At 54.6% G+C, this 25,571-nt stretch overlaps 1 protein-coding gene across 1 annotated transcript in view; it reads left to right on the top strand.

Annotated features, from left to right (window-relative positions):
• The window catches only part of SLC2A1 (solute carrier family 2 member 1), a 28,760-nt gene extending 9,047 nt beyond the window's left edge, over positions 1-19,713 (top strand). Inside the window, exons 2-10 of the mRNA XM_059136473.1 lie at positions 3,255-3,350; positions 14,177-14,337; positions 14,486-14,726; positions 15,417-15,579; positions 15,677-15,864; positions 16,123-16,227; positions 16,667-16,768; positions 18,014-18,217; positions 18,634-19,713. Of these exons, the coding sequence (XP_058992456.1) occupies positions 3,255-3,350; positions 14,177-14,337; positions 14,486-14,726; positions 15,417-15,579; positions 15,677-15,864; positions 16,123-16,227; positions 16,667-16,768; positions 18,014-18,217; positions 18,634-18,834 (1,461 nt within the window). The 3' untranslated portion in view covers positions 18,835-19,713. The remainder of the gene's footprint in view (positions 1-3,254; positions 3,351-14,176; positions 14,338-14,485; positions 14,727-15,416; positions 15,580-15,676; positions 15,865-16,122; positions 16,228-16,666; positions 16,769-18,013; positions 18,218-18,633) is intronic.
• Positions 19,714-25,571: the final 5,858 nt, after the last annotated feature.

Here is a 25,571-nt window from a genome sequence, read left to right as displayed (position 1 = left end):
GCACATGCTTGTCAGGTGAACCCTGCCAGGTTCCCTAATGGCCACGGATACTGAACTTGACAGCAAGTCTTTAGGGAAGGAACTTGGATCCCCCATTCTCCTCTGTGAGGAACCTGAGCCCAGAGGTCTCCATGTGTCCCAACTCCGAAGTGAAGAGAAGCCCTTCTCTGCTTTCCCGCCTGGGTCTCCTGATCTCAGTACAGCCCTGATCCCAGATCCCCCTGGGTGTGGTGGGGGTGTGCCTCCCTGCGGGAAAGGGACGCAACATCTCCTCCGCTGCGCCTAGCATCCGGCCACACTGAGCACTGCCTGTTTAATCCGGCAGAATCAGGCCCCTCTTCTTCCCCCTGCACAGACTGTTCTGGCTACCTGGAATGCAGTCTTGCCACTGCTTCCCCACTTGGCAGACTCAGTATGTCCTTCATGGCCAACTTCAATGTCACCACCTACAAACCTGTCTTCGATTGTCCCAGGCAAAATACCTTGATGCTGGGACTGGGGTCTGTGTCATCCAGGGCCTGGAGCATGGGTCACTGAGCATGCCTGAGTCCTAGTGCAGCAGCCTGCTGGGGTGGCTGTGGCTATAACCAGGAGTGGGTAGGCAGGCAGGTTTTCTTTAAAGCAGAATTTGACCTTGACCTGCCCATGGCAGTTCTAGCCCAGATGTCTGTCCTTGGCTCCTAGTAGCCCCCATTGTCAGAGGCCACAGCTGCTCAACGGGGTGGGGGGGCCACAAGAGTAACTTCAGAGTCGCACACACCCCTAGGACATCGAGCCAGATTGAAAACGGGGTCTGTGATAAGACAACTTAGCGCTCACAGCTCTGCTGTGCTGTTCATTTCCTGATCACAGGTCATCTGTATTGCGGTTCACAACGTCATCTGTGTGCTGTTCATTTTTATTTAAATGCTTTGTTCTAAGTAATAGGAAACCAAGGGGTTTATAAGTAAATTCTTCCGAGTAGGTGATACAGTCACATGGTTCAAAGTTAAAAAGCATGCAAAAAGGTGTAAAGTGAAACCTTTACACCACCTAGCCTCTGCCATCCAGATCCCAGGGTACAGCGTTACCTTTCTTATGTGTTGTTTTAAGTAGGTAGATAGATGGGGTGTGTTCTGCCTCCCCTCCCGTCCTCAGCCATTTCTTCTTCTTTTCATATCACACACAGCATGCAACACACATTGCTAGGAAGCTAGCTTTTCCCTTAATATAGCTTGGGAAGTGTCCCAAATCAATAAGTAAAGAGCTTTCTGGGTTTGTTTTTTTTCTTTTAAGGTTTTTTTTTGTTTTTGTTTTTGTTTTTTAATATTTATTTGTCACAGAGAGAGAAATCACAAGTAGGCAGAGAGGCAGGCAGAGAGAGGGGAGAAAGCAGGTTCCCTGCGGAGCAGAGAGCCCGACGTGGGGCTCGATCCCAGGACCCTGGGATCATGACCTGAGCTGAAGGCAGAGGCTTTAACCCACTGAGCCACCCAGGTGCCCCTTGTTTTTGTTTTTTAAATTTATCTGAGAGATGGCAGGGAGAGGCAGAGTCCTTGATGAGCTGGAAGCCTGATGTGGGGCTCGATCCTAGGACCTGGAGATCATGACCTAAGCTGGAGGCAGACACCCAACCATCTGAGCCACCCAGGCGCCCCTAGAGAACTTTCTTTTTTTCCCCACTGTATTCTATGATACAGCTGTGCCATATTTTATTAAATCATATTTACATTTATTCTAACGTGAATTAGAGAAATCTCTCTCTGGCACACCACTAATACTCTACTCTGTGTGGAAAACCCCAAGTTCACACGTGACTCACCACAGGCAGGGAGCCCTCACATGGAGGCCTTCAACAGCGGCTCTCCAGCCCTCCTCGGTCCACGCTCAGTGCCTTGTGACCGCCTCTGCCTTTATCCCAGCGGCCACCCGATGATGAGTTAGCTTGGCTGGGGCCCACAGAGCACATCGGTCAGATGCTCCCCACACACACAGGGCCCACAGCCCTGGGTCTGGAGGCTCCCTGGGGAGCTAAGGGAAGGGAGACTTTGGAAGGCCTGCAGTCCCCTGTGAGGAGAGCCCCGGCCCAGGATGAATGTCCAGGACAGTCCCAGCACTCACCTGCTGAAGAACGGACTCCGCCTGAGCGCTCAGGCTAACTAACGAAGTCTCCCTCTCTCCACCTCTGATGTGGGAACCTTGGCTTTTGCGCTTGTTGGCCTGACAGCTTCTAGAGGGTGAAAAGACCATGCTAGAGGAACCGGTCTGAGCAGCCATAAACCCAGTGCTGTCTGTGAGGATCTTGAAGACGGGGCTGTTTCTGGGTTCTGTTGGGAAATCGAGTCCCAAGGGTATGGCACCTTGTTCACCCAGGGCTCTCCTGTCTGGGGCCTTCATGCCCCAGGCTGCGGGGGGGACAGAGACCCTCCATGCTTTTCTTCCCCCCAACCCTTTGCCCCTTGAAACACCTTGGCCCGACACTCTTACTTGCCTGGTGTCATGTACTTTTCCAAAGCACATTCCTGCCTGTTACGTCATCTGTGTCCACATAACCCTGGGAAGCCCATGCTCTGCGGATGGTTGCCATGAGAGGCACAAGGTGGGGAGTCAGGAGCCCTGAGCTCCAGCCTGACTCTCCGCAGACCCCTGCGTAATCTGTCTCTGCCTCTCAGGACTCAGTTTCCTGCTCTGTGAATGGAGGGAAAGGGAGGGCAAGACCACATCTCCAATGCTGCCAAGCATGATTCCCCCTGCCTTGTACACAAGCAAATGGGGGTCCGGACGGGACTAGGGAAGGGTGGCAGCCTGCTGGGACTCCGGTCAGCTGGAACCAGAAGCCAGCACTTTCTGGCCCAAAGTCAGGGTGCTTACACTGTATGCTGTTCCTCCCATGTAATCTACCCCCCCCCCCCTTGCATAGGGGAGTTGATTACTGGGCCTCCCAAACAGAGTCTGGAGCCCCCTGGACCTGGGCAGGTCATGGTTCCACCAGAGGAATGAGACTCCAGAGAGAGAGCCAAGACCTGGCTACAGAGGGAGAAGACCCGACTTCCCCTCTCCCCCAAGGAAAGAGTCTGGCCAGCCTAGTGTCTAGAAGTTTGCGGGGCTGGTTCAGGCATCCGAGGTCAGGAAGTGGCTGAGTTTCCTGGGAGAAGGACTGGTGTGGTGCCAGGAGCCAAGCCAGATATCTGAACACGGGAACCTGCCCGCCTGTGCCCTGGAGTAACCTGGGCCCAGACATGCCTGTAACAGTGTGGGTCTTCTTTTCTCTGCAGAAGCTGACGGGCCGTCTCATGTTGGCCGTGGGAGGGGCAGTGCTCGGCTCCCTACAGTTTGGCTACAACACTGGAGTCATCAATGCCCCGCAGAAGGTGAGTGCTATGCCTTCCCAGGCTTATCAACGCCAGCCTGCTCTGCTGGGCACCGCACACCCCACAGGCTCCCCCTGCCTCTCAGGTGCCAGTCATTTACATCAGTTCACCATCTGATCCCACCAGCCAATTGTCTGGCCCTGAACAGGTCAAAAATTCTTGATTTTGGCCTTGGAATCCTGGAGCTGCAAAAATCGTGGAGGCTTGTCATCTTGACCAGCCTCCTACCCAGCACAGACACTCGTAATCATCAGAGCAACGTGTGATACAATGATGCTGCATTTATGTGACACTCTGGGGTTCCAGAGGGCTTGGTGGTGCTTATCTCCCTTGCTGCTCAGTTTGCCCAGGCAGGCAGGCGGGCCGGTGGGCCAGCAGGCAGGCGACAATCACTGCTCCCGTCCTGCAGGTGGGGGGAGTGGCCAGAGAAAGAAACCTGCCCTGCATCACCCAGCGAGGCAGGGGTGGAGCTGGTGTCCAAGCCCAGTCTGCCTTGGATCCTTCCTGACCGGGTGGTCCCCAAGCCTGTGCTCATACCTGTCCACAAACCACACCCTCCCTTGTAAAGGCCGCCTATTCCACTTGGAAATAGCCTTCCCCTGGAGGCCCCCTGTCCACGTAAAAATGATGTCTTGCCCTAGGGAACCATAGGGAGGAGGGGTCTGTGCTTCTTGCTTCTCCCTGCAGCACATCCCAGATCTGTCCTCACTTGTTCCTTGGATATCAGGCCCGGGAAGGAACCCCTCGACCATCTCTAGCTCAGCACACTTGCTTTAGGGAGGAGAGAAGAGGAGAGGGGTCAAGGGGCAGAAAGGAAACCACCTTTAGGCGTCCCTTCTCTATACCAGCCTTTTTGCACATGTTAATGAGGTTAAGTTCCATTTTAGAGACACAAAGACTGAGGCCCTGGGCAGATGAAATAACCAGCAGGCTCCACACATAGCTAGTGAATGGTAGATTCAGAAGCCAGACGGTTTCCATAATCTCAGGCTGTCTCCCTGACCAGCTTCCTCATCAGTTGAAAACTCTGTACCTTCCTGGGGAGGACGAAATGAGAGTGGACAGTCCTGCCAGGGCCATATTCTGCCCTCCAGAGGGTGAGGCTGGAAAGTGAGTGCGGCCAGCTCCCAAGGACCAGCAGCCAGTTCAGGGGCACTGGGCACTGTCAGGAGTCAGAGCTGGTCTTCCTCCCAGTAGGCAGAGGGTGGCTCTGGGGGGCCACGCCTGATGCCCGGGAGCGGGTTACCAGGAAGGCCTGGCCTGCTGAGTCATGCTCAGCTGCAGCAGAGGTAACAGGACTTTTCCAGACTTGTCTGAAATGGCGCCCATGCTTGGAACAGCCCCAGGTCCTGCTTTAGCTAAGTGTTCTGAACAGCTCTTGTCGGAGCTGGCTCCATCTGGGAACCGCACAGATGGAAATTCTGCACAGTCTTAAGAGGATGGCTGAGTTCTGCAGTTGATTGCCCCTTGGGGGCTCCTGATTGCCCCTTAGGAGCCCCCTGGACACTTCCTATCCTGATGTGTTCAGTCCGGGGTGCTGTTTGGCCATTTTATGTTTAACGCGCCCCAGCGATGCTCACGTGTGGCCAGAGTTGGGAGCTCCTGGGTTAAGTGACAGTCTGGACTGTGAACACCTAGTGAGTTAATGACAGGACGAGGACTCTGAGATCAGGATAGTAGCGTTTTCCAGAAGTGGAACAGGGCTGGGTAGGCAGAGGAGACAGACAGTCCAGGTTAGGGTGAAAGGGAGGAGAAAGAAGTCTGGGGAGGCCACCACGGGAAGCCCAGGCCTGACTTACTTACAAAGGGTTTCGTGGGTCGATTTCACCCACAGAGTCACGCACTGGTGTGGCATGGCCCGGCGCCAGCAGGACAGGCCCGTGGGCACCAAGGCGTGGGCCAAGCTAGGAGTATGGACTAGAGTGAGAACAATAGGGCCTCATTGAAGAGGACAAATAGAATCAGATTTGCATTTGAGGGCGAGGAGTCAGGGCATCTGGGCAGTGGGAGGGTCTGAGAATGGGAAATGAGAGATAGGGAAATTGCGAGACAGCGGTTCCGAGTAAGTGGGGATAGGAAAACAAACACCGAACAGGAAGAGTGGGCAGGATTTGGTCATCAGTTCAGTGTGAGGACAAGAGTAGGGTTTGAAAGTGGCTTCTGGGTTTCTGGCGGGGGAGCCGGTATGGGAGGGACCGAGAGGTACGAGAGGGACATGCCAGAACTGAGGTGCAGTGAGACACAGCTGGAGATGCACAGGAAACATTTGGACGTGGGGGTCTGTTCCTCACGCGGGTAATCCGCTGGAGAAAAACTAGGAGCTGGTCACCGGTATTCAGACAGCAGGAGAGGGGGATGCCCTAGAGAGACTGGGATAAAAAGAGGAGTTGGGGGTCGCCTGGGTGGCTCAGTGGGTTGGGCCTCTGCCTTCGGCTCAGGTCATGATCCCAGGGGCCTGGGATCGAGTCCCGCATGGGGCTCTCTGCTCAGCAGGGAGCCTGCTTCTCCTCATCTCTCTCTCTGTCTGTCTCTCTGCCTATTTGTGATCTCTCTCTGTCAAATAAATAAATAAAATCTTTAAAAAAAAAAAAAAAAAAGAGGAGTTGGGGAGTAGGGTGAAGGAGTGCTGTCTGGAGCCCCAGAAGGTGAGCTGGACCAGCTGGCCCCTTATTGCCCAACACCCAAGACCGGATGTTGCCAGTGTGGTGACCAAAGGTTGACTGGGTGGGACTGCGTGGGTAGAAACCTCCATCCCGCTGGTGGGGGTGGAGGGGTATGGGAAAGAGTAGGGAGGGTCCTTCCAAGAGATTCAGTGGAGAAGGGAGAAAAGAGGTTGGTGATTGGAGGGGTGGCCCACCTGAGATGCCTTTTCACTTGGGAAGACTTCATTTTATTTTATTTTATTTTATTTGGGAAGATTCCATTTTTAAAATGTGCCTTAGGGCATCAGCAGAGGGGGTGAGGGCGAGTTTTGGGGAGGGGTCTCCGGAGGCAGGGGCGGGGGTGGGGGTGGGGCAGAGGCACCAGGGTTGCATTTGGCCACCAGGAGCGACTGAGAAACTTCTGAACTTGCAGATGGGGACAGATCCACGGAGCAGTTCTCCCATTCTTGCGTCCTCCTGCCTAAAACCAGAGACTGGCAGAAGGCCAGAACAGCTGGGGAGGGCTGGTGGGCGGCATGGAGGGTCCAGCCGAACCGGAGATGTCATTGATGGTGGCATCTGTGGGCCCCTGTCCAGAGGAGCTCGCTGCCACGAGGTCCGCAGTGAGGACCCGAGGGGCCAGTGCTCATTGCCCACACCCTGCAGTGGAGCGGGCTTTCTGGGGGTGGCCATCTGTGCCCCTGTGTTTACACCTGCACTTTGCACGTACTTCTCGTCAGCCTGGCCCAGCCCTTCCAACCAGGAGTGGACTTGCTGTGATTCACCTAAATGGTGAAGGGGGGATAGGATGGCCAAGAGAGTTAAGAGATAATGGCTGGCCTTGAAGCTGCCCCTTTGTGCTGGGAGCCGACCTGTGACTCAGTCCTTCCGAAACTTTCACTCCTGCGCAAGGCACTGTCCCAGACAGTCTGGGAGGGTAGAGCTGTGACACATGGTCTAAGCTGGGCCCCACCCAGTCCAGCCCTAACTTAAGACTCCCGAAGGGCTGGGGGAGACGTGGGAAGAGCCAGAGCATAATTAATTGGAGGGGGGGTTCCTAATTCATGGAGGGCTTCGGGGTGGCTCTGGATGGAGCCCGGAGGAAGGCAGGCTAATGCTGGCGTGGGATTGATGGGGGCGGCCTTTCAAGGAGGAGTTGGCAGCTAGGCAGACCCTGAAGGGGAGTTGGCCCCTTGCGGAAGGAGGGACAGGTGAGGTGGCCCAGGCAGTGCGGAGATGGGCTGGCAAGAAGTGTTGCCCTGAAGTGGAACTGCCCACACCCTGACTGCCCGGCTTCCTAGGATGCAGCCCTGGGCTGGTTCCCTCGGCCTGCTCTCTGAAGGAGACTGTACCCCACTAATGGTGAGGACACTTGAAGCTGGAGCTTATAAAACAGGCCCCAAAGGGCTTCCTCCTGGAAGTGGTTAATTAATCATAACATTATCTTAAATGTTTACAAACCACCTCCCGGTAAATTATCTCCTCACAGCTGCCCCGCAAGGTGGGTGGGGCTGGGTTATCTCCTCCTCCTAGAGGAGGAAGCTTTGGACTGGTGAGGTCACTTGGAAAGTGAGAGGCTGAGCTACGGGTGGCCTCCAGGCGTCACCAGGGAGTGATGACCACATCCCGATGGTGCCCCTGCCAGGCCTCCTGTCTCCTGGGGAGGAGGGAGGAGGGAAGCCCGACCACAGAGAGCAAAATAAGTGAACAGGGCATCCTGACCACCGTCCTGGGTGGAGAGAGCTGCCTCTCCCTTCCCCAAATGGCCGAGTTGCCAACAAGGGGTGACTAGAGGCCATTTAGAATCCATGCATTCCTGGCCAAGGGACATTGTTGGACGTGTCTTGGAATAAGGCAGCCTCAGAAACCAGAGTTGTGGCTGGAAGGGGCTTAATGGTCCACTGGCTCATCATCCCTTGTTTGACAAAGGAGGAACTTGGCCTGGAGAGCAGACAAGGTCAGCCCAAGATGACCCAACTTGAAGAGGGCTCCCATCACAGCCCTCTGCCCACTGGGGCTGCCCTGGGCTCCAGGCTTCAGGCTCTCAGCCCCAGGCAGCCTCTCCTTAACTTCCATCAAGATCCAGAGAGTTCAGGGTCCTCCCCTCTCCCCTTCACCCATCTCCACTAACACAAACCCTTACAGCTTACTGTGTGCCAAATCTTACTCTCAGTGCTTCAAAAATCATCCTTCAGTTTCTTTTATAATAACCTTATTAGGTAGGCCCTAGAATCCCTGTTTTACAAGAAAGTGGGGGCACAGAGATTTTAAGCAATTAAATAAAGGACACACAGCTAGTAAGCGGCAGAACTGGGATTTGAACCCCGGGGAATCTGGCTCCAGTCTGCATCCTTGCCCACCACAGTAGGAGTGGCAGTTCCATACTACAGTCGGATGGGCAGCCATACACCCTCTCACACACCTACAGCTGACAGCTGGTCCCTCTTGCTCTGACTTCCAGGCCAAGTCAAGCTCAGTCATGTACAGACCTCTCAACGGTTTCCCACACACAGTTGCACAATCCCTTACACCATTACTGCCTGTCTGAGCTGCTTCATCGCTTCAGCCCTTCAGAGAGGTGGCTCATTTATTAGTTAGTGACTACTCTTTCTGCTTCTAGCCCTGTTGCTGGGACCTAGTGACGCAGATGAATCCTCTCCCTACCCCATGTTGAAACTGAGTCTAGAAGGGGATACATGTCTCCTGATGACGAGCTGTTTCAGGGCAGCCATGGAAGTGTGCGCAAGCCCTGTGGGAGCAGAGAAGGCAGAGGGAGAAGGTGCGTGGCCCGGAGAGCAGGGCTCTTCTCAAAATGAACGTCAGGGCCAGATCTTTGGCGTTGGTGGGGGTGGGGGGTGCTCGCCTAAGTGGTGTCATTTCGTTGAGCAGCGTTCCCACCAGTGTGACAACCAACAGTGCCTTCACACATAGCCAGATGTCCTCTGCAGAGTCAAGTTGCCCCTGTTTGAGAACCACTGCGATGGAGGGGAGGGTGTTGGGGATGGCTCTCGGAGTGTTTGTGTATACTCTGAAAGGTGATGAAGGGCCCATCGGGGAGAAGACAGGAACAGCGCATGGGAAACTGCAGAGATGCGGGGTGCCAGGGTGGTCTGGGGGGGGGTAGCGAGGGGGAGGGCAGTGGGGAGCCAGGCAAGGCTGTGAGCGGGGCCTGCTATGGGGACCTGAAGATCCCTCTGCTGGCAGGGGAGGCCCTGGAGGCCAGGGACCTGTGAGGAAGCTAGAGCAAAGGCCAGGCCTGGGTTTCAGAGAGAAGCCATCTCAGGGCTCTTTCAGAGAAGCAGCGTGGGTGGTCGGAGCCTCTACTGGGGGGTTGTGACCCAGCTTCTAGGTCCATCTGGCTTCTAGTCCCCTCTGCAGGCGCTGGGAGGTGCCCCAGGGGACCAAGCAGGTGGGGCTATCTGTCCAGCCCCACCAGTAGCATCTGCTGGAACTCCCCACTGACCCTGGGGTGTGGCCGAGTGTTGCTCTGGGGACATAAGCTTTAGGGGAGGGGAAAGCAGGGACTAGGAAGTCGGGGTCAAGGGCAGGCTGAGGGACTGAACTGGACAAGCTGGCCCTTCTGTCTAACTGGAGCTCAGAGCTTAGGTAGCTCTTCAACCCCTTTACATCTCTCCCCCCACCCCCCGGAACATCTAGGACAAAGAAGAGAGGCTGGAGAGGGAGCTCTGACTCTCCCTCCCAGGATGATCTAGAAGACCCTGGGGCAGAGGAATCTACAGAGAAGGATGTTGAGACCAGCCAGAGGTTCCAAAGCAGTCCCCTTCTCTTGGCAGTAGTTGAGAATTCTAGATCAAGGGTTGGCAGGGAGGCCAAATCCAGCTAGCGACTTTTTTTAAGGCCCTTGCACTAAGAATTGTTTTTACATTTTTAGAGGGTTGCGGGTGGTGGAGAAAAATCGGCTGTGCCCATTTTTAATATTTGCTGTCTAGCCTTTTACGTAAAATGCTTAGCAATCTCTGCGCTAAACTTTGACTTGTATGCTTCCTGCTGACAGGGAACTCACTACCTGTGACCCGAGCAGTCCCATCCTCTGAAGCCTAGGAAGCTCTTCTTCTGAGAGCTAAAGACCTGTGTCCTGGGGCTCTGTAGGTCTGCTGGGTTTCTGTACCTGGGGCAGCCAGGCAGGGTCCGAGGTAAGACTTTAGAGGCAGGTCCCTAGTTCCTTCAGGTCCTTTCTGGCACTAAATTCCTTGGGATAATCCTTTGTCTTTAGGTGGCTCGAGTAACTGCTTATTCTGTATGCTGGGCAGCAGACGCTGCCTCATGCCCAGGGCCTGACTACCGACACTACCCAGACACAGAGGAAGTCCGAACTTCCTCCGCAGACAGGCACACATGTGGTCCTTCTCCCACAGTTGCCTGCGCCCGGGGAGGAGGAGAGGGAGGGATTCCCAAGGAGTCAGATCTGTGACGCAAGCCTACCCCGCCACCCCCAGGAAAATGGCAGGCTGAGGAAGAGCTTTTTACTGGGAACTATCTAGTCCGGGATCTCAGCTGTCCAGAGCAGGCCCGCTTTGCCCCACTGACCCCTGCGGTGTCCCCCATGGGCATCTGCCTTCTAGGGTCAGAGATCCTTCATAGCCCTAAACTCCTGAGAGCCTGATGCCACGGTAGTCCCCGTTCTTCTCCCAGCGTTCAAGCACTCACAGACCCTCGTGTGGGAGGGGTTGGGAAGGGAGCAGAGCTGCGGATGGATGGCTAAGCCTGGAGCGTTGGACGTGCAGGGCTTTGATGGCATGATGGGGAGTAATTAATCATGGGAAGCAGAACCGCTTCAGTGGATGGGAGGGGTCAGGAGCGGAATCCAGCGAGACCTAGGGCAGGTGCTGCACGGGTAGAGAATGGGCCAGATCAGGAGGGAGGTTTGGTGGGACCTAGTGACTGACTGCCTGCAGGGTGGCAGCAGGGTCAAGGCTTGTGAGGAGTGTGTGAGGTGGAAGCTTTCAGAGAAGCACGAGCCTGGCCTCACCTCACATATGAGCTGGGCTTTTGGAGGCTGCCGGTGACCCTGTTGTGGAGCCTGGGTCTGTGGGGTCCTTTTGGGGGACTGTAGGCTGCCCTTGGGGGCATCCACTGGTAGGATGGACGCTGAGGGCACAGACTAGGTGGGGGGTAATCCCAGAGCTTCTCCCTGTGTAGCATTCTTCTAATTTTCCTGGGCCCAAGGCCAGCTCAGGCCCACGTGGGCCATGGACCGCCCCCCCCCGGGGGGGCGGGGACAGGACACGGAGTCCCCACACTAGCAGCAGAAATGGAAAACCAGACATACCTTCTTCCCAGAAATCTCAAGTGCCAGATCAAGAGGCAGGAACCCACTGTGCAGCCTCAACTTGGCCAGGAAGTACCACTGGGGAGTGGAAAGGATGAGCCTGGGGGAGGGAGAAGGTGGAGGGGGCTGGTGGCTCACCCTCAGCCATCCCCATTGAGTGGTCTGAGTAGCCGGGGAGCTCACGAGCCATTGAGCTAGCTCTGGACAAGATTGGGCCCCTCTGACTTGCCACCACAAGCAGCACACTTTACTGGGTGTGGGGAGCCTCTGGAAATGTGGTCCTCTTATTGGCCACCTCAGCATCGCCAGCCACCCCCCAAGAACAGGGTTAAAGACCTGAGCTGCTGAAAGAGCTCAGCCTCACATCTTCAGGCTCATTTAGGGAGTAAGCCCTTACTCAGCACTTGTGGACTCTGCACGCAATTCGGGTAATTCCGCTAGCTGGCTTCTTGGCAAAAATCAGAATGATATATGTGGAGCGTTCTCTTGAGACAACATCTGAACCACGGGGGACAGAGGAAGACCCTGTGAACTCCAAAATGCAAACATTAAAGGTTATCTGGGGCAGAGGGGTGGTCTCCCTGCCCCTGGAGAGAGCCCCAGGGGCAGCAGAGTGAGACTGACAGGGAGAGAGATTTCCACCCCGATGATGGGTTCTCGGTGGCCTGAGTGTCATTTATCTGGACAGTCCCCTTTTCTAGGACGGTCTGTTCTCTGCAGAGTCTGATAAATGGAGCATTACTTCTCCCAACCAGTCCTCCATGGGGGTTGGTGTTAGCCCTTGAAGAACAGAAGCACTTTGTTTTGTTTTGTTAAAATCTGCCTTCTTTCTGCTCCCCTCCCCCCAGGAGAAGAATCTCCCAGGAGGAGAGCCTGAGACCCTCTCTTGGTTTCAGCCTCCTATTCCCTCACCAGGTGTCCCTGACACCAGTCCTGGGATAGGCCCCAGCCCTGGGATAGGCCCCAGTGTGAATCCCTGGGGTCCCTGTCCTCAGAGAGGACAGACTCCTGGGACCCTGTGAGCTGGACCTCACAAGTTCTCAGCATGGTTAAGGCAGGATGGTCCTTCCAGATGGAATAACCATGGAGAGTGTGGAAATGATTCCTAGAGCTGAGGTAGAGATGGTGCGAGGTGGGGAGGCCGGACTGGTGTCTGACCCAGAGCCTTGACTTTGAATTCTGGGATGCAGGGTTGGCTGGACCTTGTCAGCGGTCTGCACTGCCCTCGGGCCGGTCCCGGAATGAGATGGAGGTCCCTTGACTCAGTCCCCAGGCACCACGCAGGCACTCTGTCTCATTGGTTCCCTGCAGCACTCTGAAGTAGATATTGCTAATGTTGCCATTGGAGATGAAATAATTTGTCCAAAGTCGCGGTTGTGATAAAGGGGTAGATTTGGGACCTGAACTCCATTGTTGTCCAGGTTCGTAACCCCTGTGCTCTCTGGCTTCCCTGGGACAGATGGGGGCTGCCTCCCTCCATTCCCCAGGCCCATGTCAACCCTTCCTAACCCCCTGGACCCCGGCCTCCTGTCAGCCATCTCTAGAGACCTGGGACAGATCATGGCAGCAGGGCAGGAAATGGAGAGGCCAAGCACCCATTGCAGCCATGGGGCCAGGCCCAGCATACTTGATGATCTGTCCTGGGACCAAAGGCCTCGGTCCCCCTCTACCCCCAACCTGGGCAGTTGTAGCTGCCTACCATTTCCTCTTCTGCTAGACCCCTGGGGCTTGGGAGGGTTAGGGAGGTCCGAGAGCAGTGGCGCGGAGGTGGTGCGAGAGGCAGCACACTGCTGCGTGCCAAGGGATTCGCCGCGTGCTGCAGGGAGGGCTGCCTGGACAGGCTGGGCACGGGCTCGGTGGGCAAGGAGCCGAGTTTGAGCAGCAGGTGGTGGAAGCGGAGAGAGACATGCAGGTTTGTGACTGGCTGAACCCAGGAATATTCAGACTGTGAACACCCGTGTGTGTGCGAGATGGGGCGAGTGCACAGAAGGCTGTTTCTGGGTATGTTGGGTCCATGCCCAGCTACGCATGTGGCTGGATGGGTCAGACCGGTCCCGTGGCACTGGGTGTGTGGCCGCGTTGCCTGAGAGTAGGGTGAATGTGTCCAGGGAGAACCGGTGAATCAGGCCAGGCCCTCCTTTGGGTGGGGGCAGGGCTGTGGGGGGGGCAGGCCTCTAGGACAGGTGCTTCCAGTTCCTGGAACTGCTTCCTTGTCCTTAGCCTTCCCCATACGTCCCAGCTTGGCACCTGGCACAGGGGAAGAGGTCATGGGTCATCCTTCGGGGTGGAACTCCCACATAGCTGGGCCGAGGGGTCAGAAGGCAGTTGTGTGAGGTTCAGGTGCGCGTCTTGTATGCCGGTGCTGAGGGTAAAGTCAGTGAGTCCGTGAGCTGCCCTTCCCTTTATCCCAGAGCGTCTGGAACCAGGAGTCATCTGTCCAGCTGTGTTTCCTCCCCAGCCATGGGGTTGGGGAGAAGGCACAGAGGCCAGGAGAGCCTTGGGTGCCATGAAGAGAAGAGGGGGGCAAGTCAGAGGAGACACTTTCTCCCTGAACCTCTCCCTGCCCTGACTGTGGGTCATTTGCTGTATCCCCCTCCCGCTAGCAAGTTCTGTTAACCTTGTGACCCCTGAGGGTACTGGAAACTGCATCTGGGGAAAGCATAAAAGCTGGCTCCCCTCTTGGAGATGGAGCCCAGCCCCTTGTTCCTCACCTGGGGAAACCGAGGCCCACCAAAGGGAGGGACTTGGCTTAAGGATATGCAGTGACCTTGGGGCCCAGCCAGGTGTTGGGACCTCTCCGGCACGCTGTGGTCAGTGGCCCCCATGGAGGGGACCACGGAAGGGAAAAAGGGCCGCTGCCTCCCCTCCCCAGCAGGCTGCTTCTCCTCCCGCAGGTGATCGAGGAGTTCTACAACCAGACATGGTTCCACCGCTATGGGGAGAGCATCTCGTCGACCACACTCACCACCCTGTGGTCCCTCTCTGTGGCCATTTTCTCTGTAGGAGGCATGATTGGCTCCTTCTCTGTGGGCCTTTTTGTTAACCGCTTTGGCAGGTGAGCAGAAGGGGTTCTGGCTGTGGCCAGGGGGTCCCAGATGGGGGGAGGGGAGACTTCCCTGCCTGTTCAGGGTGTTGTCTGTGACCTAGCCCCTGGGACTCTGGGGAGATGTAGGCACGCACCTGACCGGTGACCCCACCCCTAGGCGGAACTCCATGCTGATGATGAACCTGCTGGCCTTTGTGTCCTCTGTGCTCATGGGCTTCTCGAAACTGAGCAAGTCCTTTGAGATGCTCATCCTGGGCCGCTTCATCATTGGTGTGTACTGTGGCCTGACCACAGGCTTCGTGCCCATGTACGTGGGGGAGGTGTCCCCTACAGCCCTCCGCGGGGCCCTGGGCACCCTGCACCAGCTGGGCATCGTCGTCGGCATCCTGATTGCCCAGGTAAGCCGGGGCAGGGTCTGTCTGCTCACACTGCCCGAGCCCCCCGCGCCCCACAGCTTCCGTGGCTCTCGTGTGTGTGTCCAGATGTCTCCCCGATGACCGTTCTTAGCCAGCCTTCCGCAGCCCTGCAGCGAAGGATGGCCTCGTGGCACACATCCTAGTAGGCTTAGATCCCAGCGACCACTCCCCCACTCCCGACCTCCCCAGGGCCTCCCAGGCACGAGAGCCGCGTCCAGATGACTGGGCCCTTCTCGTCCCAGCCTCCTCAGCCCTGTGTCCTGTCCTTCTCCTGTATCTCAGCCTTGTGTCCTGTCCTTCTCCTGTACCTCAGCCCTGTGTCCTGTCCTTCTCCTGTATCTCCACATGCCGGGCTCTCCCATGCCCCCGGGCCTTGATGCCTTTACATGGACACCACCTTCTCTCCAGAAGGCTTTCCCTTCCCCATCCCCAAAGCCCCCCTGCCCTGTGACTCCCCCTTGCCACATGTGTCCCCCCACTTCTGCTGTGAGGTCGGTCCTACTTTTCCCTGTGTGACGACTGCGGGAACTGAGGTTCCGAAGAGCCTCGCCTCGCCTGACCGGCAGCCCCTCTACAAAGTGGGCGGAGGCCACGGGCTGGTGCGGGGCTGGCAGTGGGGGTGGCTAGGGCGGGGGTGGCCAGGGCGGCTTCCTCCATCCCGGCCTCCGCCAGGTGTTCGGCCTGGACTCCATCATGGGCAACGAGGACCTGTGGCCCCTGCTGCTGAGCGTCATCTTCATCCCAGCCCTGGTACAGTGCGTCCTGCTTCCCTTCTGCCCCGAGAGCCCCCGCTTCCTGCTCATCAACCGCAACGAGGAGAACCGGGCCAAGAGTGGTACGGGCAGGGCCCTGCCCTCCTCCCCACCCCCCGGCCCTGGCCGCCTTCCTCCTCTGAGCCACCCCCACCTTCCCTCCGGTCCCTCCCCCCGCAGTGCTGAAGAAGCTGCGCGGGACGGCTGATGTGACCCGCGACCTGCAGGAGATGAAGGAGGAGAGTCGGCAGATGATGCGGGAGAAGAAGGTCACCATCCTGGAGCTGTTCCGCTCGCCCGCCTACCGCCAGCCCATCCTCATCGCCGTGGTGCTGCAGCTGTCCCAGCAGCTGTCGGGCATCAATGCTGTGAGTGCCCCCTCAGCCACCCATGCCCATGGGCCGCAGCCAAACCCTGCGGTCAAGTGTGTGCTGGGACCAGATCCCCCACTGAAAACAAACACCCCTGCCGCAGCAACGGCTTTCCTGCAGAGCCAAAACCTCTCAGGGCCCTGGTGCCGGGTCCCCTTCATCCTGTCCTTGCCCTGGGTCCCGTACCCACAGGGACAGCAGCAGGAGAATGGCTGTGGCACTCGGCCAAACCCCAAGCATTTGTCCGTCCCCTAGGTGTTCTATTACTCCACGAGCATCTTCGAGAAGGCGGGGGTGCAGCAGCCTGTGTATGCCACCATCGGCTCCGGCATCGTCAACACAGCCTTCACTGTCGTGTCGGTGAGTCAGCATCAGGGCCCACCCCCACTCAGCTGTTGGGGTCTGGCTCAAGCTGGCCTTAGGGCCTCGCTGCTGAATAGCAGCGTTTACTATGAGCCGAGCGTGTGTCAGGTTCTCGTAAGTGCGTGTCGGCTCATCCTCACAAGCCTGTCCAGTTCATTACTCAAGTCTAACAGCCCATGACACTGATGCTAAGAAGTGCAGTGGCTGCCCAGAGTCCCAGCCAGAATGCTCCGCGCCCTCTGGGGCCAGCCGTCACCCCATCCTGCCGTCTGGATCCGGCTCTCCGCCCCTCAAGTCCTGTGTAGTCCCCAAGCTGAGCCCCAGGGGGGAGGCGGTGCCGTGTGGCTTTCCCAGCATTGGGGACGAGCCTCTGGATGGGGTTGTGGGTCAGAGAGGCAGCAGGAGCGGGTGGCGCTGACCCTGTGTCTGCCCGCAGCTGTTCGTGGTGGAGCGAGCTGGCCGGCGGACCCTGCACCTCATCGGCCTGGCCGGCATGGCGGGCTGTGCCGTGCTCATGACCATCGCGCTGGCGTTGCTGGTGAGTGGCCACGCTGTGGCGGTGGGGTGGCACGAGTTGGGGGGATAGCACCAGGAGCTTCGGGTCCCAGGAGGAGGATGGCAGCCCCAGCCTGGCCAGGGGCATCCAGAGCCCCGGTGGGAGCTGCCCTCTCCCTAGTTCTGCCCGTTTCTTCCCAACCCCACTTGGGCTCAGGTCTGACCTCCTGGCCCCCCAGAGCTGTCTCCCTCCACCCACTTACGACTGGTCGTGCCCTGGCTTCTCCAGGTTTGGTGCATTCTTGCCACAGCACCTCTGGCCCTATAACCCAAGCATCCTCTCCCCAGGAATTGCTCTGCCAGTACTGAACCTTTCAAAGTCTCCCTCCATGGCCTTAGTTCATCTGTAGAAGAGCCCCAGAAAATAGGAGCCCCCGCAACCACCACCATGTGGAAGCATGCTTTCTCTCCATTCTCGGCCACTGCCCCGTGTGGTGCAGTTAGTATTCCCAGTTCCCAGGTGTGGTAAACGTAGTCCAGTGAGGTGAGGAAGGCAGCAGCAGATAAAGGACAAAGCTAGGAGCTCATCTCAGGTGTGCTGGCTACAATGGTAACGGTGTGCAAGCCACCTTCCCTGCACAAACCCTCATTTGTCCGCCTCCAGGGCAAGGAAGCAGCAGTTTGCTCATTTGACAGCTTAACCAAGTCTGGATCCAGAGTCTGGTGATGGCTGAGAGGTCTGGCACGCTGCAGGGGATTCGTAACAGATCTGGGATCAGAACCAAAGCCTATGGCTTTTCCACGGTGGCCTCCCGGAAGACAATGATGATATCTGGCCACCTGCTTGGGGCCTGTTCTGCTGGTCCTGAGCTGAGCACCCTATAGTCCTTAACATTTACCCCAGGAATGTTCTTCCCCATCATTCAGCTTCCAACAGACTGCTCTGCGTCCAGAGCTAGGGGACAGCAGGAACCTCTTCTTAGCCCCTCCCATGTACACCCCACGTTACTGTTCCCGAAGGGTACACTCCACCGCACACCTGCCCTTACAGGACTTAAGTCATTTTGTTCAAATGAGGAAAGTGAGACCCAGTGGAGAGTCTACGTCATGTAGCCGATCCAGGATCAGCCCCAAGCCTAATGTAGCCAATCCGGGGTCAGCCCCAAGCCACCTGCCTCCCAGGCGAGAGCTCTCTTAGCCCTGCCCTGGGCTACGTCAGCAGTGTGTTTTCTTGGAGCGTCCAGTCCCCGCCTAATCCAGCTTTCCACCCCTCTCTCGTCCTCAACAGGAACAGCTGCCCTGGATGTCCTATCTCAGCATCGTGGCCATCTTTGGCTTTGTGGCCTTCTTTGAAGTGGGCCCTGGTCCCATCCCGTGGTTCATTGTGGCTGAACTCTTCAGCCAGGGTCCTCGCCCAGCTGCCATTGCTGTTGCTGGCTTCTCCAACTGGACCTCAAATTTCATTGTGGGCATGTGCTTTCAGTATGTCGAGGTGAGAACCGCCCCGGTCTCCATGCCCACCGTTCCTCCCCTGCACGCAGGCCCCCCTCGTGCTGCTGTGCCAAGTGCTCTCCCAGCTCTTACATCCGAATCCTGCTGAGGAGGAAGTCAAGGCTCCGAAGCCCAGATCACACAGCTAAAAACCCTGACCTCCATTCCAGGGTTCTTACTTAGCTTTGAATTGTCTCCATTCTGCTCTGCCCTGGGGGGGTGGGGGAGGGACCCTGCTCCCTGGAGCCCATTATGTGCCAGGTGCAGGCAGGTCATTTAATCATCTCAGCACTCTGGGTTGGGGGCTTTTTCAGTTGTCCCTTCTTCAGATCAAAGGCCCCAAGTCTTACAGGTCAAGGCCCTACAGCCAGGAGGAAGGGTCAGTACTCCAAACGAGTGTATCTGTGTGTTTTTCAGCAACTGTGTGGGCCGTATGTCTTCATCATCTTCACTGTGCTCCTGGTTCTCTTCTTCATCTTCACCTACTTCAAAGTTCCTGAGACGAAAGGCCGGACCTTTGACGAGATTGCTTCTGGTTTCCGGCAGGGGGGAGCCAGCCAAAGTGACAAGACGCCCGAGGAGCTCTTCCACCCCCTGGGGGCTGATTCCCAAGTGTGAGGCACCCCACACTACCAGCCTGGCCTGCTCTCAGCAGCTCCAAGGATCTCTCGGAGCACAGGCAGCTGGATAAGATTTCCAAACTGACAGATTTCAGCAGAGCTGGGCCTGGGGCTCCTTCCTTCAGCCAACAAAGATGTCCAGAAGCGTATTCAGGATGTTAATGGCTCCAGGATTTTAACAAAAACAAGACTATTGCTCAGATCTATTCAGACAAGCAACAAGTTTTATAATTTTTTTATTACTGATTTTGTTACTATTTTTTTATCAGCCAGAGTCTCCTCTATCTACACCCCAGACTTCACCCTGAATGACTCAGTACCTGAAGGTGGGGACCAAGCCCTGCCTAGACACTTGCCTTCTTCACCACGCTAATCTGTAGGGCTGGACCTATGACCAAGGACACACTAATTGAACTATGAACTATGAGGCTTCTATCCCAAGCGGTAGCTGTGGCCACTTTCTTCTGAGGCCTGGATCTCGCTGCCCTAAGTGTCAGGCTCCATTAGGGTTCGCCCTTCCTACCCAACCACTTAAAGTAATTTTGCCTTGCCTGAGACCAGTTGAGAGCACTGGAGTGCAGGGAGGAGAGGGGAAGGGCCAACTGGGCTATACCAGCTTTTCTAGTCTCCTTTGCACTGAGGGCCAGACGATCATCAGAGGAGGGCCCTGGGAGGCTGAGAACCCACTGCGCAAGAAGACCACAGACACTCCTGCCCTGCTGTGTATAGATGGAAGATATTTATATATATTTTTTGGTTGTCAATATTAAATACAGACACTAAGTTATAGTATATCTGGACAAACCATTTTGTAAATACACCACCTTACTCCTTCTGTAACTTACCTAAACAGATATAAATGGCTGGTTTTTAGAAACATGGTTTTGAAATGCTTGTGTGTTAAGGGTAGGGAGATTTGGATGGAATGGGAGAGAAGCAACTGCCATAGTGACCATGACCTTTTGGACTTCTGACTCAAGATCCAGTCCCTTCCAAGCACTTCTAATCAACACCTGCTTTGTCTGTCTAGGGCCATTCCTCCCTGAATGCACCTGACCTCACTGATAGAAGCCAATCAGGGTTGGGCCTGATTAGTACTTGGTTGGGAGATGCCTTATCACCCAGAGAAAATCTAAGTAAGCTGGCATTCGAGGCATTTCTCTTTTTCTTCACATGAGAGCTGGTTTTCAGAAAATGATGTGCTAACCTTGATAGGCATTATCTTAAATGTGAGGTAGGTACTACATCTGCATTTGACAGGCCCAGAGAGGCCTGAAACCTCACAGCAAATCATTCTAGAACTCCTGCTTCTAACAATTACACAACTCTTTACCCAAACTTGAGTCGTCCGCGTCCTACCACCACCACCAATGGGCCCAGTGAGCACTGTCAGGCTGCCTTCATTTCATTTGGAAATGCCCCCTCTGATCCGATAGCTTAGAGCTACTGTGGCCTCTCTCAAGACTTCTGACCCCCCATTCCTACCCAGAAATTTCAAGAACTTCATCTCTCCCTTTCCTATCTACTCTTCCTCCTCTTAACCTACAACTCCTTATTTCTCCCTTTGGTATCAATTTCGTGGAAGTCAATTTGGTTCATCGGGGTGTTTGGCATTAAAGGTGGGCTTGGCACACAGCGGACACGTGGAGAAGAGTTGTGAAACAAAGCACCAAGGAAATTAGTCCCTAGAGCTTCAACTGAGAACACGGGACGCGCGGGTGGGGGCTGGAATTTGCCTGTAGAAGTCTTCATAGCACGCAGAATTATGTAAAATTCCAAATTCCCTCAGGTGGAGAATGATTGTAGGACGGAATGAAGAGGGGAAAACAGGTACTTAGTAAATGTAAGTGCCCGTGGCCATCATTAGGTACAAAGAATCTGAGGCATTATCCATCCCCAAGTCACAGAGGACTGTGGTTCAGAAAAGGGTTAACCTTGAAGGGTTGGGGCCAGGTGTTAAGTTTGACAGAGGAAGCTTTTTGAGCCTCCAAAGACGTTCCGTTGAAAGCAGTTACCTTTATAAGCTTCGAGAGAGCCTAGAGGAGCAGTGCGAAGAGGGGCCCAGGATGCAGGGGTGAGCTCCTCACGGCGACACCCCTTGGAGGCTGTTCCCGCTGGGTGCAAGGAAACCGTCAGGGGATGGGTGGGGAGGGAGGAACGCACGAAAGATGACAAGTCGGTGGCGCCACCAGTCCGAAGCCCCGAAGCGGGGCAGAGCCAACAGCATCCCAAACCCGCCTCGCCCTTAGGGGTCCAGACCAGGGTGTGAAAATGCCCGAGAACCCACTCGCCTGTCCCCTGGCGTTACAGGGATCGCCCCTACGTGCCGGGCGCCGGCCATTTCCCAAAGTGCGCGGTGCGCGCAGGCGCCGGGAGCCCGGACCCGCCCCAGCCGTGGCCCACAATGCCCCGGGAGGCACGGCTTCCGTCCCCTCGACGCCTGTTCTCCCGGCCGCGCACCGGGGGTATCCGCCATCCACCCGGACCCCAGCCCCAGTACGCCAGGACCCGTTCGGAGGTCGCTCCTTTCGTCGCCTCGCAGGAAGGGCGGGGCTCCGCGCCGTCTCCACCAATCGGCCGCACTGTTGGCTGGCGAGGGGCGGGGGCCCAGGCCGCCACCAATCACAGCCTAGCTGCTCGGGCCCCGGTCGGGGAGCCCCTCCGAGGTCTGCGTGCGGGGAGATGTGGGTGTGCGCGGCTGGAGCGCTGGCCACCTGCGAGTGTAGCCCGGCTGGGATTCCTAGCGCGCACAAGGTGACGTGTGCGGTCTCCGACGCAAGGGGGTAAATAGACAACGAGGCTGCGCTCGGCCACCTTCTTTTCCAGGACTTAGCTCAGTTCGCTGACAGCTTGTGAGAGCCTCCATCTGTTAGCCTGGGCTCAAAAGCCTCCTCTCCCTGAAAACCTTCATCGGGTTACTGCGCTGTGCCCCGCGGCGTGCTGTTTCCTCCATCGCTGACACAGGAGGTGGCTGTCCTTCCACCAGACTGGGGAGGCCCCTGCCAAGTCATTCCGTTGTCCCCAGGATGCCACCGCATACTCAACTCAGCGCTGTTGAGCGAATGAACTAGAATTTAGACTCAGTGACGTTCTACAATCTGAGTTGTTCCAGTGCAGTTTTAGGCCAGAAAATCCAACAATTAAGCATGTGTATTTAATAATAGGGAAAGAATATTAATTCTCTTCTGTGAAAACAACATTTTGAAAGCCCCCTTTCTCATCCTAGGATGTTTATTTCCTAAATCACCCACAGATCTGACCCATCCCGTCCATTGCAGTTGCTGGCCCTGCTGTTGGCTACTCATCATCTCTCTCCCAGGATCACTGCAGCATCTCATCCCATCTCATCTCATCTCACTGTTCTCTCTGCTTTCTGTCTCCTCTTATTCCCCACACTGCAAATCTTTTTTTTTTTTTTTTTTAAGATTTTATTTTTAAGTAATCTCTATACCCAGTGTGCGGTTTTAATTCACAACCCTAAGATCAAGAGTTTCATGCTCTACTGACTGAGCCACCCAGGCGCCCCCCCACACACCGCAAATCTTTCTAAAATGCACATCTGGTCATGTGTCTCTCTCCTACTTAATACTTTCCCTGGGTCCCCATTTCCCTTGGGATAATGCCCAGCTTCCTTGGTCCAGAAATTCAAGGCCATTCAGGATCAGTGCCTAGAGCTCAGATGCAGCCTCATTGCTCACCACTGCCCCCACCTCACCTAACCATCCTCTAGGCAGTGACCTCCACATAGTCCTTCTCCTATGGGCCTTTGGGTTCCCTCCACTCAGATCACCCTGCCCCTATAAGTTTTGTTTTCCACCAGGTGATACATCCCATCACAACCCTGGGGAAGCTGCTCTTGGGACATTGCTGCCGGCTAGTGGCTGTTGTGTGAACTCTTTGGGCAGGTGATAACCTCAGCCTCCCAGGGGGTTCAGAGCCCTTGAGATAACCCTTTACTAGGACTGTTAAATCTACTTGGTGACCCTATCCCTGGCATCCCAGAATGACCTTCCTAAAGCAGTGTATGACCACATTATTCTATGGCTTAATACTCCCCACTATCTCACGATAAAGCCCAGATTCCTTAACCTAGCAAGCAAGATTTTTCACATTCTGGTCCTTGGAAACCTTGACGTCCACTATGCTCCTTCAGCACGAAAGGATCCAGCCACAGTGATGTGTTCAGTGTTTCCTGAACAGCTCCTCACCTAACTAACCCAAAACTTTTTGTTCAAACTGCTTTTTCCTGGTCTGCCTTTGCTCTCTTTGAAAGGCCATTTGATCTCAAGTAGAGTAAATTAACTGTCACTTTCTCTACAACGTGTCCATTCATTCCTTCAACTGTTACTTAACTGGGCACACACTTTTTGCCAAGCTTTCTCCTAAGCAATGAGGCATCTTGGAAAGAACGTGCTATTTAGCAGAATAACCTTGAAGAAATCACCTTTCTGATCTTCAATTTCCTCATCTGTGGTGATAATAAGATGAAAGAAGATAACATATGGGTAAAGCCAGCATCAGCTGGAGTTAGTCCGCATTCCCCCTTCGACCCTATTGGGAAAGTCTAGTGCTCACCATCGAGACTTCTGTGGTTTCCCAGTGATTTCTTCCATTCTCACGGTCATCTCTGGCTCTGACATTGGATATCTCCTAAACCACCTGTTGATAGACTCCCAGTGCAAGCTGTTTCCTGTCTTGGAACTCAGATCTTTTGTTTTGCTTCATTCATTTACTGATGAATTACTGGGAGTCCGGCATTATTCCAGGGCTGGGAGTTATTATAGACCTTCATGGAGCTTACATTCTGAGGGGAGAACCCAATAAGCCATCAACAAATGCATAATAAGGTATCAGATGGTGATTTGTGTTATGGGGGGAAAAGGCAGTCTAAAGAGAGAGGATGATGGATTGTGAGAGCAGGTGTAGATAGGTAAGTTTTAGATGAGATAATTTGCGTGTCTCCCAAGGGAGTGATATTTAAACACAGATGAGGAATGGAGGGAGAAAATCATATACATGCCTGGGGGGGAAAACCTTCTAAGTCAAGGTACAGCAATTTCTGAGGTGCAGGGGTGGACCGTGTTTGGCCTCCAGCAAGGAGGTCAAGGCCACTGGACTAGGGTGACAAGTAGACGTGGTCAAAGAGGTGACAGACAGCTAGATTGTGTCAAGCCTTTAGATCACATGAGAAGTTTTTTTTAAAAAAGGTTTTTATTTATTTATTTGATAGACACAGATCACAAGTAGGTAGAGAGGCAGGCAGAGAGAGAGAGGGGGAAGCAGGCTCCCTGCTGAGCAGAGAGCCCAACGAGGGACTCGATCCCAGGACCCTGAGATCATGACCCAAGCCGAAGGCAGAGGCTTAACCCACTGAGCCACCCAGGTGCCCCAGAACTTTTGTTTCTAAATGTAAGATGAGACTTCCCTGTTTTGATATTTTGTGCCAATTGTAATCCACAGTTATGGTCAGCAGGTTAGTTTTCACGGGTTGGTGAGCAGATCCAACCTCCTGTGGCGTATTTTACAACTTTGAGGGGACCAACACAGCTCTCCTCATTTCAACATATATAGTTTTCTGTAATAAAAATACAGTTGTGAGGTTACAACAACCCATGAAAGGTAGTTATGAAATGAACTTCTATTAAAAGAATTTCACTGCCTTTCCTCATAAGGGGTCTTCAGAATTCAGTTGCTCTCTATGACAGAAAGAAGTATGAAGGATAAAGATAGATTTAACTTAAACTTTGTAAACACTGGCAGGTAAATATTCGCTCACCATTTTCCTTTCTTTCTAAGCAGAGGACAGAAGATTTTTTAGTGTTTTGTATTTCAAAAGCGCTTGTGGTGACAGGCTGCACTCAAAGTTTCTCATGAAGTATCACTGATACTTGGGCCCCAGGTTTAAAATCTAATTTTAAACAAGGTATATGAAAGTGTTCAAGGCTTATAATTTATTTCCACACCACTTTATGCAGATTGTGATGTAATTTACAGTGTGTCTCAGTCCCCTTGCCCCAGCCTTGTTAACATTTGACCTTGACATCTGGTTCTCAGTGGCAGATCCTTAAGGAGCATGAGGATAAGGGATGGAAGTACAGGCTTGGGGGCCATATCGCCCAGACACAAACCCCCATCAGTTTTGATTGTCTTTTTACAGAGGTGAGAGTAGAAGCTAAGACAAGGAACACAGGTAAGAATACTTACCCCAGGGATGTCTGGGTAGCTCAGTCAGTTAAGTGCCTGCCTTTGGCTGAGGTCATGGTCCCAGAGATCTGGGATCAAGTCCTGCATTGGGTTCCTTGCTCAGTGGGGAGTCTGCTTCTTCTCCCTCTGCTGCTCCCCTCTTTATGCTTGCTTGATTGCTCTCTCTCTCTCAGACAAATAAATATATAAAGATGTTTAAAATATATATACTTACCCCAGAGATCTGCAAGGATTAGCTAAGACCAAGTGATATACTCTTCATGTAGAGTTTGATCAGAGAAATGATAAAAAATAGGAACTATTATCATTTCCCAACACTTTCTTTCTTCATCCATATCATATCTTTGAGTTCTCCTTTCTGTTCGCCTAGATTATAGCTAGCTAATCCTCCCAACTAAATTCCAACTGAGAGGAAGCCAAGGTGAGTATGGGCTTCTCTCCTTTCTCTGCTTGGCGGTTACATATGTGTATGGCCACAGTGATCCATGGTAGCCTAGTTTCTATCTTTAATACCAATAGCAGCTGGTGTTT

The sequence above is a fragment of the Mustela lutreola genome, chromosome 10 (assembly GCF_030435805.1).
Source record: "Mustela lutreola isolate mMusLut2 chromosome 10, mMusLut2.pri, whole genome shotgun sequence".
In the NCBI taxonomy this organism is placed as follows: Eukaryota; Metazoa; Chordata; class Mammalia; order Carnivora; family Mustelidae; genus Mustela; species Mustela lutreola.
The sequence above is the reverse complement of the archived record's forward strand: the minus strand, read 5'-3'. Positions and strand labels throughout refer to the sequence as shown.